The sequence below is a fragment of the Heterodontus francisci genome, chromosome 43, assembly GCF_036365525.1.
Source record: "Heterodontus francisci isolate sHetFra1 chromosome 43, sHetFra1.hap1, whole genome shotgun sequence".
Lineage (NCBI taxonomy): Eukaryota > Metazoa > Chordata > Chondrichthyes > Heterodontiformes > Heterodontidae > Heterodontus > Heterodontus francisci.
In genome coordinates, this window is record NC_090413.1 from 6,829,897 (window position 1) to 6,847,344 (window position 17,448).

The 17,448-nt window shown below is 44.0% G+C and overlaps 1 protein-coding gene across 4 annotated transcripts in view; it reads right to left on the minus strand.

Annotated features, from left to right (window-relative positions):
- Positions 1–6,642: 6,642 nt before the first annotated feature.
- Positions 6,643–17,448, minus strand: part of map2k7 (mitogen-activated protein kinase kinase 7) — a 115,388-nt gene continuing 104,582 nt past the window's right edge. Inside the window, exon 13 of one of the 4 annotated variants that reach the window (XM_068020842.1) lies at positions 6,643–7,125. In XM_068020842.1, the coding sequence (XP_067876943.1) occupies positions 7,005–7,125 (121 nt within the window). In that variant the 3' untranslated portion in view covers positions 6,643–7,004. Of the gene's footprint in view, positions 7,131–17,448 lie in introns of all 4 variants that reach the window. The other 3 variants (XM_068020841.1, XM_068020843.1, XM_068020845.1) reach the window with 3 other exon arrangements.

Below are 17,448 nucleotides of genomic sequence, written 5' to 3' on the forward strand. Positions count from 1 at the left end.
TGTGGAGAGAGGGGTCAGTGTTTGTGTAAGAGAGTGATTGTGTGTGTGGAGAGAGAGCTCAGTGTTCGGGTCAGTGAGTGATTGTGTGTGTGGAGAGAGGGCTCAGTGTTAGGGTCAGTCAGTGATTGCGTTTGGGGAGAGAGGGGTCAGTGTTAGGGTCAGTGAGTGATTGTGTGTGTGGAGAGAGGGGTCAGCGTTAGGGTCAGACAGTGATCGTGTATGTGGAGCGAGGGGTCAGTATTAGGGTCAGACAGTGATTGTGTGTGTGGAGGGAGGGGTCAGTGTTCGGGTCAGACAGTGATATGTGTGTGTGAAAAGAGGGGTCAGTGTTTGGGTCAGTCAGTAATTGTGTGTGTGGAGAGAGGGGTCACTGTTAGGGTCAGTGAGCGATTGCCTGTGTGGGTAGAGTGGTCAGTGAGTGATTGCGTGTGTGGGGAGAAGGGTCAATGTTTGGGTCAGACAGTGATTGTGTGTGTGGAGGGAGGGGTCAGTGTTTGGATCAGTCAGTGATTGCGTGTGTGGAGAGAGGGGTCAGTGAGTTATTGTGAGCGTGGGGAGAGGGGTCAGTGTTCGGGTCAGTGAGTGATTGTGTGTGCGGAGAGAGGGGTCAGTGTTTGGATCAGTGAGTGATTGCGTGTGTGGAGAGAGGGGTCAGTGAGTTATTGTGTGTGTGGGGAGAGGGGTCAGTGTTCGGGTCAGTGAGTGATTTTGTGTGTGGAGGGAGGGGTCAGTGTTCGGGTCAGTCAGTGATTGTGTGTGTGGGGAGAGGGGTCAGTATTTGGGTCAGTGAGTTATTGTGTGTGTGGGGTGAGGGGTCAGTGTTCGGGTCAGTGAGTGATTGTGTGTGTGGAGAGAGGGGTCAGTGTTCGGGTCAGACAGTGATTGTGTGTGTGGGGTGAGGGGTCAGTGTTCGGGTCAGTGAGTGATTGTGTGTGTGGAGAGAGGGGTCAGTGTTCGGGTCAGACAGTGATTGTGTGTGTGGGGAGAGGGGTCAGTATTTGGGTCAGTGAGTTATTGTGTGTGTGGGGTGAGGGGTCAGTGTTCGGGTCAGTGAGTGATTTTGTGTGGGGAGAGAGGGGTCAGTGTTCGGGTCAGACAGTGATTGTGTGTGGGGAGAGAGGGCTCAGTGTTCGGGTCAGACAGTGATTGTGTGTGTGGGGTGAGGGGTCACTGTTAGGGTCGGTGAGCGATTGCCTGTGTGGGTAGAGTGGTCAGTGAGTGATTGCGTGTGTGGGGAGAAGGGTCAATGTTTGGGTCAGACAGTGATTGTGAGTGTGGAGGGAGGGGTCAGTGTTTGGATCAGTCAGTGATTGTGTGTGGGGAGAGAGGGGTCAGTGAGTTATTGTGTGTGTGGGGAGAGGGGTCAGTATTTGGGTCAGTGAGTTATTGTGTGTGTGGGGTGAAGGGTCAGTGAGTTATTGTGTGTGTGGGGAGAGGGGTGCTGGTAAAATTCTGCAGAGGGAGGCCTGCCTTGACCCACGACGTCAAGAAGGGCCCAACGCAAATTGCCGGCAGTGGCAGGGCCTTGGTGCGGACCCCCGCTGCACAGTGGCCACACCACAATTAGAATATCTTGAATGGTACTCACCTCTGCAGAGCCTGCAGCTCGTCGCCTCTCCATGGACACCTCCAGATATTTCGCTGAATTGGAGTCCGTCACGTGTCATCCCGTTCACGATTTGAAAAGCCGGTGAGTCCTCAGAGACAGAAGTTGTCACCAGCGAAGGTAAGTTCTGTTATTCAGGGGTCTCACTCTGCATTGCGGAAGGGAAGAGAGAGGGGGGGCATATTCCAGCATTTATTGCCCATCCCTTATTGCCCTTGAGAAGGTGGTGATAAGCTCCCTTCTGGAATCACTGCAGTCTATGTGAGGTAGGTACACCCCAAGTGCTGTGAGGAAGGGAATTCCAGGAATTTGACCCAGCGACAGTGAAGGAACGGCGATATAGTTCCAAGTCAGGATAGCGCGTGGCTTGGAGGGGAACTTGCAGGTGGTGGTGTTCCCATGCATCTGCTACCCTTGTCCTTCTCGGTGGTAGAGGTCGCGAGTTTGGAAGGTGCGGTTGAAGGAGCCTTGGTGAGCTGTCTGACTGACTCACTGGGATTGATTGAACCTCACTGTATCTCACTTAATTGGAATCAACCAGTGTCAACCATAGAGTGGCCATTACTCATGGGGTTGGTTGGTATAAGCTGGGCACATCACATCACTGCCAGGAATCACCAACACACAACAGTGCGCCAGAGCATACTGTGTGGTGCAGCACACGACAATCATCTTTGGGCACATCAACTTTTTATTTACTTTTTTGTATTCACTCCCCAGATGATGGTATTTCTGACAAGGTCAGAAATTTCAGAGGGCAGTTAAGAGTCAACCACATTGTTGTGGGACTGGAGACACATGTAGGCCAGACCAGATAAGGACAGCAGATTTCCTCCCCTGAAGGATGCTAAGGGAACCAGTTTTTTACAATAATCCGGAAAGTTCAATGGTCACCATAACTGATACTAGCTTTTTATTCCAGCTTTATTTAGTTAGAGTCATACAGCATAGAAACAGGCCCTTTGGCCCACCATGTCCATGCCGACCATAATGCCTATCTATACTAATCCCACTTGCCTGCATTAATTCCATATCCCTCTATGCCTTGCTCATTCAAGTACCTGTCCAGATGCCTCTTAAATGTTGCTACTGTTCCTGCCTCCACCACCTCCTCAGGCAGCTCATTCCAGATACCCACTATTCTTTGTGTGAAAAATTTACCCCTTTGATCCCCTTTAAACCTCCTCCCTCTCACCTTAAATCTATGCCCTCTAGTTTTAGTCACCCCTACCATGGGAAACAGACTCTGGCTATCTACCCTATCTATGCCTCATAATTTTATATACCTCTATCATATCCCCTCTCAGCCTCCTTTGCTCCAGGGAAAACAGACCCAGCCTATCCAATCTCTCTTTATAACTCAAGCCCTCCAAACCAGGCAAGATCCTTGTGAATCTTTTCTGCACTCTCTCTAGCTTAATCATATCTTTCCTGTAGTGCAGCGACCAGAACTGCACACAGTACTCCAAATGTAGCCTAACCAACGTTATGTATAACTGTAACATGATGTCCCAACTCTTGTACTCAATGCCTCGGACGATGAAGGCAAGCATGCCATACGCCTTCTTCACCACCCTGTCTACCTGTGTTGCCACTTTCAGGGAACTATGTACTTGTACCCCAAGGACTCTCTGCTCAACAACATTCCCCGGGGCCCTGCCATTCACTGAATATGTCCTGCCCTGGTTTAACTTCCCAAAATGCATCACTTCATACTTGTCTGCGTTAAATTCCATTTGCCAATCCCTTGTCCACTTTCCCAGTTGATCTATATCCTGTTGTAACCTTAGATAACCTTCTTCACTGTCCAGTATACCACAATTTTGGTGTCATCTGCAAACTTACTAATCATGCCCCCTACATTCACATCCAAGTCATTAATATATATGACAAACAACAGAGGGTCCAACACCGATCCCTGCTGCACACCACTGGTCACCGGCCTCCAATCTGCAAAACAACCCTCCACTACCACCCTCTGCCTCCTATCACCAAGCCAATTTTGTATCCAATTGGCTAGCTCAGCCTGGATCCCATGTGTTCGAACTTTCTGGACCAACCTACCATGCGGGACCTTGTCAAAGGCCTTGCTAAAGTCCATCGCCCTGCCCTCGCCAATCCTCTTGGTTACCTCCTCAAAAAACTCAATCAAATTCGTGAGACATGATTTCCCACGCACAAAGCCACGCTGACTATGCCTAATCAGACCATGCATTTCCAAATGCATATAAATCCTGTCTCTCAGAATCCCTTCCAATAACTTTCCCACCACTGATGTAAGGCTCACTGGCCTGTAGTTCCCTGGCTTATCCCTGCTGCCCTTCTTAAATAAAGGCACAACGTTAACTATCCTCCAATCTTCCGGTACCTCACCCGTGGCTAACGATGACACAAAAATCTCTGCCAGGGCCCCAGCAATCTCCTCCCTTGCTTCCCAGAGCATCCTAAGATACATCTGGTCAGGCCCTGGGGATTTATCCACCCTAATGCACTTCAAAACCTCCAACACCTCCTCCTTTGTAATGTTGATATGCTCCAGGATACCAGTGTTCCCTCCCTTGAACTCACTGAATTTAAATTCCCTAGCTGCCATGGCGGATTTGAACTCATGCCTTCGGACCATACAGTATACCGTTGTTCTCCATGCAGTCCTGCTACCACTGCCGTAAGATCAGCTTAGTCAGCACAGGTTTGCAAACCTATACGGTGCCATCACTCTGACCCCCATGCTGTGCTCTCTAACCTCCCAAACTGCCCTTTGCTCTCTAAGCATTATTATTTCTGGCTTTTAAGTCTCATTTTTTTTTTTAACCACAGTACAAAAAGTTCCCAGAATCATAACAAAAGCAGCCCTTTCTTTCTCTCTTTTCTGTTCACCATCTCCCTTCCTGATCCATAGTTACACAGGACTAATCTGGTTACTTCCAGTATAGTTTGGAGCAGCTGGGATGTGGGCATCGCTGGCAAGGCCGGCATTTGTTGCCCATCCCTAATTGCCCTTGACAACTGAGTGACTTGCTCGACCATTTCAGAGGGCAGTTAAGAATCAACCACATGGCTGTGGGTTTGGAGTCACATGCAGGCCAGACCAGGTAAGGACAGCAGATTTGCTTCCCTAAAGGACATTAGTGAACCAGATGGGTTTTTACAACAATCGATGATAGTTTCATGGTACCATAACTGAGACTAGCTTTCAATTCCAGATTGTTACGAATTAATTAAATGTATTAATTGATTTAAAATTCCACCAGTTGCCATGGTGGGATTTGAACCCATGTCCCTGGAACATTAGCCTGGATCTCTGGATCATTAGTTCAGTGACATCCTTGCGCTGATGTGCAGCTTGAGGTCCTTTGGTGATGTCTAACAGCCAGAGGTTCTTTTCTGCATGTGTTCTGGGAGCCAGGTGACAGGGAAAACTCAGCTCGACTCCACCATGGGAGAGATTGAAGGATAGGATCATAGGAACAGAAGTAGGCCATTCAGCCCATCAAGCCTGCTCTATTATTCAATACGATCATGGCTGATCATCCACTTCAATGCCTTTTTCCCCACACTATCCCCATATCCCTGTATGTCATTGGTATTTAGAAATCTATCAATCTCTACTTTAAACATACTCAATTACTGAGCTTCCACAGCCCTCTGGGTACAGAATTCCAAAGATTCACAACCCTCTGAGTAAAGAAAATTCTCCTCATCTCAGTCCTAAGTGGCTTCCCCCTTATTTTGAATTTGTGTCCCCTGGTTCTAGACTCTCCAACCAGGGGAAACATCTTACCTGCATCTACCCTGTCTAAACCGTTAACTATTTTTTAGGTTTCAGTGAGGTCACCTCTCATTCTTCAAAACTCTGGAGAATACAGGCCCAGTTTCCCAAATCTCTCTTCATAGGACAGTCCCGCCATCCCGGGAACAAGTCTGGTGAACTTCATTGCACTCCTTCTACGGCAATAATATCCTTCCTAAGGTAAGGGGACCAAAACTGCACACAGTACTCCAAGTGCAGTTTAACCAAGGTTCTATACAATTGAAGCAAGACTTCACTACTCCGGTACTCAAATCCTCTTGCGATAAAGGCAAACATACCATTAGCTTTCTTAATTGCTTGCTGCATTTGCATGTTAGCTTTCAGTGATTTATTGACGAGGACACCCAGGTCCCTTTGTACATCTACACTTTCTAATCTCTTAGCATTTAAGAAATACTCTGCACATCTGTTCCTCCTATCAAAATAGCTAACCTCACATTTTTCCACGTTATATTCCAACTGCCACATTCCTGCCCACATCTCCCTGAAGCCACTTTGCATCTTCCTCACAACACACATTCCCACCTAGTTTTGTGTCATCTGCGAACTTGGAAATATTGCATTTGGCCCCCACATGCAAATCATTGATTATATATTGTGAACAGCTGGGGCCCCAAGTACTGATCCCTGTGGTACCCCACTAGTCACAGCCTGCCAACGCGGGAATGACCCGTTTATTGCCACTCTCTGTTTTCTGCCTGTTAACCAATCCTTAATCCATGCCAGTATATTACCTCCTATCCCATGTGCTTTAATTTTGCTAACCAACCGAGGGGGTGGGGGAGTTTACCAAAAGCCTTCTGAAAAGGGGCGGCACAGTGGCGCAGTGATTAGCACCGCAGCCTCATAGCTCCAGCAACCCGAGTTCAGTTCTGGGTACTGCCTGTGCGGAGTTTGCAAGTTCTCCCCGTGACCGCGTGGGTTTCCGCCGGGTGCTCCAGTTTCCTCCCACAGCCAAAGACTTGCAGGTTGATAGATAAATTGGCCATTGTAAATTGCCCCTCGTGTAGGTAGGTGGTAGGAGAATGGTGTGGGTGTAGTAGAGAATATGGGAATAATGTAGGATTAGTATAAATGGGTGGTTGATGGTCGGCACAGACTCGGTGGGCCGAAGGGCCTATTTCAGTGCTGTATCTCTAAATAAATAAAATCCAAGTATATGTTTCCATATCACATCCACCGACTCCCCTTTATCAATTCTGTTAGTAACATCCTCAAAAAACTCCAACAGGTTCGTAAAACATGATTTCTCATTCACAATTCCATATTGACTATGCCCAATCAGATCATTATTATCCAAGTGTCCACTTATCACATCCTTTCGAATAGATTCTAACATTTTCCCTGCTACTGCAGTGAAAAGGCAAGTAGGTGGGGTTCAAGCATGAAAAAGGAATGAACTTGTTTGGGCTTCCAATGGTTTTATAAATTCCTTAAAAATTATTCTATTGTTCTTGATTGTCAGCCATGGCTCAGTGGGTAGCACCCTCACCTGAGTCAGTAGGCCACAGGTCCAAGCTCCACTCCAGACACTTGGCTGACACTTGACTTAGGGAGTGCTGCACTGTCAGAGGTGCTGTCTTTCAGTTAAATCATGTCCCTGTCTGCCCTCTCAGGTGGATGTGTGCAGAATGTCCCAGAATCACTCGCTGCTGCTGTAGTTGGGAGGGTGAGGAATGATCCTCTGTGAAGTCGCCTGCCTGCAGTCCTGCACTATTGAATAATACGGAGCAAAAAGACAAACAGATCACATTGCTGGGATGGAAAGTACACTTTTTTTTTTACTGGCATTTACAATGGAAAGAGTTTAAAAATACAATCATTTAGGGTATCCATAACACTAAATTCATTGATTTACTTGCAAGTCCTTGGTCTGAAATGATTGAACCTTTAAAATGTCGAATCAAATTGTTCCGGTGTAGGATTTCCTTTTTTGGATCATTTTCTTGGTCATGCGTTACACCAAATGCAAATCTCTCTCCAGAAAGCCTGTGCTTTAACTTTTGTTCTAAGGAGTACATTTTAAGTGGAGCTGGAGGAGCAAGAGCTTGAAAGCTGCTCATATCAGCAATCACTGCAAAACCCACAATACTTGCTGCTAGCTTAAAGTAACTCATTTGCCAAAAGTGATTTTTAACCAGTGTTTGTTGATTATAATCAGAGACTGCAGCCTGAGAGTTGAAGCTTGCTGGGGGCAGTTAGAATCTCCCCTGCTGTGCAGTGGCCATATGGAGAAGTTACTGCATTGGGAAATGCTAGCCTCAACATCTGAGGCTTTCCATTTGTTTCTCAAAGGGTTTCTATTGTGAAAGAGCAGCATGCAGCCACCGAGTAATCAAATCACAAATATTTGAGGTTTTACAGTGTTTTGTTCAGAACAATTTTCTATTAAAAAAAGACAATACAATGAAAAAATGAACATCAGACATCATTATCTTCACCAGAATTAAAGTCAAGTTTTGGGGTAAAAGTTTTGCAATAAAATGACAGAAATTGTTGTCTTTAAACATTTTAAACTTGATCCACCTTCCATCTGCTCTCTCTCTGCCCATGGAGTAAGGGCTTTCAGTTTGGGTTAGCTGTACAAAACCAGGTGGAAGGAGAGTTAAACATGTTTCATTAACTTGTAAAAGTCATTTGGCATTCCAGGAGCCACAGAGAGAGAGAGAGAGAGTAAAAAGGTACAACATGAACATGTATTTAGCCGAGAGTAGGAGCAGTTCATTTGGAGGGTTACGGTAGACTTGTTAAGAACTCTTTCTCTGTAAGAGCATCACAATTGAACTTGATCCTGTCCTCAGCCAAAGTCCATACGTGGAGTTATACTCCAACAACTGACATGATTGATTGGGGATTTTAAGAACAGGAAACAAAAGGCAGTTACTGGAATCATAATCAGGTCTACGCTCCAATTCTTATGAATATTTTCTCCATACCCCACCATCCTCAACAGGTATAATTCCTGGGGAGCCCAGCATCCTCTGGCACTGCGCCTGAGTAACCATTGTGTGTGTGAACCTAAACAGTGATTGTCGGTAGGGCATTGAATTGCAGGCCTCGTGCAAACACACACATTCAATATTAGGTGCTGGACAGCAATCAGGAGCAGGAACCTTGATTTGTTCTCCACCCTACCCCACCCCAACGCAACCCAACCCAACCCTGTGACACTGGCACTCGGCGTCGCACCCCCCCACTGCTACACTGGATCAAAGCCAAGTCCTTCCTAACATACAGCTCAACTAATCAGTGGCTAACCATATTCCAGGTTTAAAGGAGACCGCTCCAAGGGGATGTTTGGGAAATGAGCGTGCAGTAACATGTAGTGACTAGCGATGCCGCACCATGTGACACAACCATGTGACACACAGTGACCAGGTGTCACTTAAGAGCAAGTCTAGTTTCCCTACCCAATGATCTTATCCAAAATGTCCAAAAGGAAAAAACATGATATACACACTCTGCCTTTTGGATTCAATGCGCATACATTCTCTCTTAAATGGTAAACAGGCCGAACATCTTTCCTTAAACTTGGTTTACCAAAAGCAGATTAGCAGCTGGAACACAGCTCTGCTCAAGGGTGAACATTGCTGTTTTAATGGCCTCACTTTACCCTCCAACGACATTGCAATTTCATCATTTGGAAGGGAGGTTAGATTTCTTCTGGCTTTAAGAGCTGTGCTGTCAGCGGCAATGCATCTGAGCCCACAGTGGGCCCTCCCACTATGGAAGTCACTGAAGGTAATTCCCTGTTGGCCTCTGATGGGGTATCAATATAATGCAGACTTGTGAATAAATTCATCTTTTAATCAGATGATAGAGACAGAATATATGGAAATGCAGAAATATAACTGGCTTCAATCTCTCTCCTTGAGCTCAGGATAAAAACTTCCATTTGTTGAGTTTTATATCTCATTGGGTGAGGGTTGAGGGGAGTATTAAATTCTGCATATCTGTGTAAACCAAGGAGAGGAAAACGTGTCTGGTCTGCATCAGAGAGGAAGGAATCAACAAAGCCAATGCCAGAATGAGCTCTTCTCAATGACCTGAGATATTCACAACATAATGGCATAAAATATAAAGGAATGAGTCCATTCACTCATTCACTGAACTATTCACATGAAACACAAAATAAATAGAAATTATCTATTATAGCTTTTTTAGATTTTTTTAAATAAAACATTATTCATGCAAGAGCCATATAATAAGCAACTTTTTACCACTTGAGTTTGTTCACATTCATGTGTAACAGCCTCACTTCCTCTATCACACGCTAGCTACGGCTGAACACACCTCAAGTGTCACTGTACAAGGCTACAGAGATCAGGCTGGGCTACAACGCACTGCATTTGAAATTGTTTTACTCTCCCCACCCTAACCGATCCTTAAAGGACCATTATGCTTTTTGGAGTCAGGAAGTGTAAACATAAGGGTAATTGCTTGCCAGCAATGGTAGGCATTAAATCTGAAGATGAGTGGAGAGGAAAATTGTCGATATAAATAGGAGAGATAGCTGGACCAACTTATGGTAACTGCTGTCTTGAGAAAAAAAAATTTTGAACGATTCCCAGCAATCATGAATTGAGATGGAGGAAAAGAGTGAGAGACAGAAAGAGGACAAGAAAGAGAAGAGATGAGGGGGCATGGGGAGAAGGCCAAGGCGAGGGGGACGGGGTGTAGGTTGAGGCAAAGGGGTTTGGGAAGAAGGCCGAGGCAAGGGGGGTGGGGAAGGTCGAGGTAAGAGTGTAGGTTGAGACGAGAGGGTTTGGGGAGAAAGCCAAGGCTGGGAGAGGGGGAAGGCCAAGGCGGGGGGCGCGAGACGCGACATGTGAGATGGTGGGGGAGAAGGCTGAGGTGATATAGAGAGAGCTGTCTTGCCACCAAAGGCAGGATTAGGTTGTGCTGATCTGCTTCTACTGCAGATAGCCAGGAAACCCTGAAGATATCCTGGATATTGTGAACAGCACTGTGCAAGCTCACTGCAACCTCCTCCTCTTCCCCACATTCAAGGCGGAGCACTTACTTGAAGCAAGGCTGGATGACCCCTACCAGAACTTAAACTTCATTATTGCAAATCTAGGGTTTAATCAACTTAGTATTCAGTCCAGTCGGGAGACAAAATGTAACCTGCCAGCGCCTGATCACTATGTCATTGTATCAGGACAACTTGGGAGTCCAACAAACATGGTGTTGATAATACAGAAAGGGAAAAAAATCTTACTTATACCAGGTATTTTACAAATTAATACCTTTATTGCCTGACATGTAAAATGAGATTGGTTTATACCATACAACCTACTAAACACCCTGCAGTGATCTCACTACTCGCAACGAGAAATACTGGACTTGTCCCAACATAACACATACCATAATAAGCCCTATAAATTAACATGCAATTGATATACTGTGAATTGCTAAATCCTACTTCTCTGGCCAATCTACTCTATGTAATGATCACTTTGGCTTTCTCTGTGTGATATGCATGCAATGTATAAGCCAACGGTGTGAACTTTGCAGTCAGAAGTTAACTGCAGAGATTATAATAAAAACTTTATTCTAAATTAAAACATAAAAAAATAAAAATGCAATAAAACTGCATTTTTTGTTTTTGAAGACATCCAACCAACCGATAGATTGAACCATTTTGAGTGATTTATTTCTTAGTATTGTTGCCCGGGCTTTATACTGGGGACTCTTGGACACGGGCCACATACTGAGCACACTGTTGTTTGTGTTTGGGAGGAGCAAAGAGGCTGCCTGCTGCCGTCTGAGAACAACACACACAATAAACCAAGGCACCAAGTAAGTGTGTGTGTGTGTGTGTGTGTGTGTGTGTGTGTATGTGCATATTAACATACACACAGTTAAATAAAGGCAAAGTGCCTATTAAACTGTGCAGTCAACAGCTTTTTACACAGATGTGCACTCCAGCAGAAGAGGGCTAACAAAGATTAACTTGTGCAAAGCTAAGTCAAACTGGCAAGAAATGTGCCCAGAACAGTCCTGATGTTACATCATACTGTTCAGCGATTTGGAGATTGTGGGAGCAGAAACTTTTCCAAAAGAGGTTTCTTGAAATCAAGGGTGAATGGTCAGTGAAGTACCCAATCTTTCCCTTCTTGCTCACTGCCTGTCCCCTCAATTTCTGCCCATTCTAAGTTATGCTGGCTTCAGGTGGGCAAAATGGTGCCTTTGAACAAGGACCCAAAAGTTATCATTGATGGCCCTTTAGTAAGTCTCACCACCTACTTCAGGATCAAGTTGAATCCCTCCAACTTCACCCTACAGACTACTAATCAAGGAGGAATATAAGGAACAGGAAGAGGCCATTCAGCACATCAAGTCTGCACCATCATTCAATTGGACCATGGCTGATCTGCATCTTAACTCCACTTGCCCTCATTATTCCATATCCCTGACCCAACAAAAATTCAGCAAACTCAGTCTTGAAAGATCCAACTGACCCTCAGCATCGACAATGTTTTGCGGGAAGAGCGTTCCAAATTTCTACCACCCTTTGTGGCAAGAAGTGCTTCCTGATTTTGCTTGTGGACAAATGCAGTGTCCCAAACTACATGGTTTCACTCCCTCAAAAGTATATTTTATAGAAACATTGTGGTTGCAATATCCACCAGAATCATGAACATGAGCTCATGACTTCACTAATCAGAAGGTGGGATTTGACAAACTATTGGCCAACTCGTCCCTGTGAAACACATTCAGTACCGAGGATTTCAAATTAAATAGAAACATTAGCAAACTATTTCACCTGAGACCTGGTCCTCCACACTCACACAGTTCCCATAGCCATCACCAAAACACAAGGCAAGGGTAAAGGAGACTGGCGGTCGAGAATCCATCGTAAGGGATCAACTTTTTGGACTTTGACATTACGCTGTAGTGCATAAATGCTTAGTGTGTTTGCATACTAACTACATGGTGCAATACTACTGTACAAGTGCACTGTTCTGCTTATATTAGCATGTTTGCACACTAATATCGCACAAAGACAGTTTTCAACATTAAAAGCCTTGCAGAGTCACTGACAGTAAAATTATTCTCAAGGCTTCTAGTTGGTCAGAATTAGCTTTTACAAATATGTGGCAGAGAACTCCAATCAAACAAACAACTTTATAAGATGTAGCTTACTGGTACAATCCACTGCAGTCAGTAACCTGCTATTTTAAAATTAGACAATTCCCAATAAGATCAAAGCTTCTATCAGGTAATTCTTTTTCTCTTTGGTTTTTTTTCTGCTGATCTTATTGGGCCTAAACTATAAGATTTCTCTATGTTGGCCTGGAAATGCTTCATGAATCGTTTATCGCAAAACACCTCTAAGCTCAGCAGCCATGTAAAAACTTTCATCAGAATTAATGCAGCATGACAGCATGGCTCTTAGTGTGCTGACTTTACATGTAGGAAATATTCACTCAGTCGCCTCTGATTCATGAGGGAGTGAAGGGATGTGGGTTCAGAGCGTGAAAAATGATGAATGACACTGAAGAGGGGTGAGGCGGGGAGGTGGCTGAAGTGTATGCTATGGGGCAAATGGGCTTCATTTCCTCCTATGTTTTTGTGCTGACACCATATCAGGAAACAAATCCTGCCATTGCATTATAGCTTGAATTGCGAGAGGGGGAAGCTGAATGTTTGAAACAGATTTTTAATTCAAGACTGCCCTGTGCAAGGTAGAAGGGGAGACAGATTGCCACTATATTTCCTTCAGTTATTCTCTTTAGTACATTAGTCTCTGCTCTCTTACCTTCCCACTTCCCCATACTCTCTCACATATCTTTCACCCTGTATTTCTCCCTATTTTTATAACTTAACTGTCTTAAGGGAAACATGGACTGCACAATCTTGGTGCGGACTCACAGGCTGTGACAGACATTTTCCTTGGACACTCCACCCTCATAACAAGGCTCTCACACAGAATCCTACCACAGGAACAGTTGCACTGTATCCCTAATCTATTGCTAAATGCTTATCCTTTTACAAAAAGCTGAGAATTCAGCTACTCCAATGCTTGCATCTGCCCCCATTTCAATGAACAAGAAAGTGCAAGTTCTTTTTCACTTCTGTATGAACAAGTTTGAACAGGAGTGTTAAATTTACTGAAGCATTTCAAAGTCTGCATCTTTCTACAAGACTCAAATCCTGATCACATACCTAACACAAGAACGAGGGATCTCTATATACCAACAAGCCCAGCACTGTTAAATGGACCATTTTATACAGCTCAGCTCCATCTCAGAGCATTTGTGCAACTTCTGACTGAATTCCCAATTCAAACAAAGTGAAGAAACAATATCCTGAAAAGCAAACTGTTTGTGCTGATAAAGCAGAGGGTTTTGCTCACTGGTGAACAGGCTTGGATTCCAGAAGCAGTGATTTAAGTTGCTGATAGATGCTTGACATAATCTGAAGTTTCTGTATTCCAAAAGAGCAATGGATAAAAAGTGGTTTGATTGGACAAGTCAGCAGTGGGAGCTGCGCAAATAGATGTGTTTCGCTCTGTGCGCTTGCTCATGTAACCAATTTCTGGTTTTGTTCCACTGTCATGTTGCATTTATATGAAAGTTAATATTGTTAAATTTGGCTGGACATTTGACTTCAAAGGAATGAAATGGGTTAAACTGACTGTAGTTCTTCAGCTCATGAGTTCTGCAATTTTGTCAGGATTCCTTATCACGTGGTCCATATTCCATTCAGCACATCACAGCTTCATTTCAAATCAACGTCAAGGTCAAAAGGGGAGGGGAGAAGATCAAACACAGGAGGAATTTTCTACTCCGAATATCCAAAGACAGAGCCAATAACCCATTATAAATATATCAAATTCTTGCAGTCTTCCTATTTGCATTTAACTGTACAGGGAGTATTTAGGCTGCATCAGCCTGAGCTCCATGTGCAATATTCATCCATATCAAGAGAATGTGCAATGCAGCACAAGATAGCATTTAATCCGGTGCATAGATTACTGCAATATACAGTTATTGTTAATCTTCAGATTAGACTGCTATTTAAAAGTCTGAGCATGTAGGTCACGGAGGCAACGTATGTGGTGGGGTCAAGCTAAGGAGACAATCAGTTTTTATAAAATTATAACCATTTGTGCACACTTCGATGGTTGGTTCTTGATGGTATAGCTACACACAACCTGCAAGGGTTTCGCTCCCCAAACATGATGCATGGAAACCCCTCTGTACCAGCTCAGACTCTCGTGATTCTGGAGATGAAGATACACCCGAATGCACAGGATTCTCAAAGGTCTGTCTGAAACGACAGTATTTAACAACTGTTCTGTCAGCAATCAACTGGCTGCCTGGGAGCTCAGGCAACTCTGAGGTCCAAATGACAGGTCAATATTATCTCAACATTAATTGAGATTTTTCCAGCTATCCCATCTGCATATTTCTGGGGTTTGTAAAGATAAGATCATAAGATATAGGATCAGGAGTAGGCCATTCGCCCCCTCGAGCCTGCTCCGCCATTCAATAAGATCATGGCTGATCTGATTGTGGCCTTAACTCCACTTTCCTGTCTGCCCGCCATAACCCTCGACTCTCTTGTAGGTCAAAAATCTGTCTAACTCAGCCTTGAATATATTCAATAACCCAGCCTCCACTGCTCTCTGGGGAAGAGAATTCCAAAGGTTAACAACTTTCTGGGAGAATAAAAAAATCCTCCTCATCTCCATCTTAAATGGGCGACCCCTTATTTTTAAACTATGCCCCCTAGTTCTAGATTGCCCCAGAAGGGGAAACATCCTTTCAGCATCTATCCTGTCAAGCCCCCCTCAGAATCTTATAAGTTTCAATAAGATCACCACTCATTCTTCTAAACTCCAATAGGTATTGGCCCAACCTGGTTGAAACCTGCAATTTAAGTTAAGAGCCCTGTAAAGGCTTTAACTATCATTTCCTCAGCAACAATTGTTCATAAAAAGTTCATGCTAAGCAGTCACATTTAGAATATTAACAGGACAATAGTTGAATGTTGCTTTGGTGTTCCTGGCTTAAGGCTAGGGGCAGCCTTGCAGTTTTCAAACTCCCTGTACGCCAGGAATTACAAAGTCCAGAGTTATTCTGTTAAAGAACTACAGTGTTTTTTTTTAGGTGTAGCCTGATGTTTACACACATGCTGCGCCAATATCGCAAGTTATTCTGTGTTTAGTTTGCTGGACCGAATGGTCCTTTTTTTGTGGCTAAATCAGTTTCCATTGTTAAATATTGCACCCCATATTGGAATACAGAACCTCATCAGCATGTCTCATACCAGCGTCAGAAGAACAAAGGGTTGGAGTGATGAAGACTCAAGATCATTAGAGCATAGATTGGTCCAAACTCCTGAACTGTATTTGTACTAAGTCACATTGGATCCTCAGAGTTGGGTAATGTCGGGCACACAGAAATATCTCTGGTTGCTTCGAAATTTCCACTCGTTGTTGGCCATCTGAAGGATGCTTTTCAGCAGTGCATTAAACAGGTGCATGCAGGCAGTCTTGGGTTAGTCACGCAGACCATAAATGCCAGTTTCTGGTGCCCAGATGATACAAGTGGGCTGTCAGCAAAGGACCTAAAGATTTTCAGATAACAGGAATCTTCCGGTACATAAAAGGGTGACTGGACTTCACGAGTAATCGGACACCCTGCCAATGTGATATGGTGCTATTTATCAAAACATGTTCTTTCTTTTTACTGACGATCTGATCATCCAGTATTCAAAGCCATGTTTAAAAGCCAAGTGCAGAACATTGCCAGCTAGAAGTGGATCAGTCCCGCTAGCTTGATGGATTTATTGAAGTACTGTTGTCGGAAGATTCAGTTATTCTGAACACATTGAAAAAAAGGTGCTCAATTCCTAGTTTCCAGTGCTTCATTACAGGATTGAGGAATCTCATTCCCAACTCTTGATATTACTCAGTGCAGTCTCAGTGGGAATTAACAGAATATTTTGTATCCAGGTGTCTGTGAAGTAAATGGTTTGTACAGCTATGCTGGTTGCATCAGTCTGTCGGCCCCTCATGCATCAGTTGCCAACAGTTCAAGACATTCTGACCACACTCACTGCCCAACTCTTGACATCTGATTCTGCAGTTTCCACACCAGGCATTTTAAATAAACTTGTTGTATATCTGAAGCGTCTAATTAACTTGATTGTTGAGTAAACTCAACGCTAATTTGTTTAAGTGCCTTGGGACATTTTATTACCTTAAAGGTGCTATATAAATAGTAGATGTTGTTGTTTCTGAAAGTGCATTTAAGAAGTAATCTTCCTATGGTCCTTTATTTTTAAACTTATTCTTTGCTTTTATCTGCTCCCAGAAATAAATCAACGTCAGTAATACCAGTTCTAGACTCTGCTCTTCAGCCTACTTTGTAACACAAGCGCATATGGGTAATCTAGAGAAAGAGTAGATAGATGTGCTGTTAATGTGTACCCCAGACAATATAAACTCCCAAAAGACACCAACGTTACAAATAGCCATCCTCACCACTGTTAGTCTTCTAAATTCACATCCTGTCCTCTCTTTATCGACTGCTCTCACTCGCCCCTCTTCCTGTGGCCTAACCAAAACCCTTAGCCCCATCATGTACTCACTGTCGCTCCCCTTTCTAAACTAAATGCACAGGTGCTTGCTCCTTTCAAATTACATCCAAATTGAAGTTAGATTTTCAGCTTCCCCCAAAATTGTAGGAATTACACTTTCTAGTTAGAAAGAGGTGGTTGGGCCCTAAGAAAAGCCAACATTGTTCACATGCTCTAGCCTTTAATATTTTTTTTCTTAAAAAATATATATATAAATAAAAATGATCACATTATTTTGGTGAAGCAACCTAAATCCCCAAGTGTGGACGAAAGGTTGGATCTAGAAAATCACAACAGGAACTGAATGTTAAAGCGAGTGACACTGTTTACAATGAACCAGTGTGCAAAAGAGACTGATTCAGAACAACTGATGAAGATGGGTCAATTTCATCAATAGGGACATTCTACAAAATTGCACTCCAGGTGGGAGTCCTTG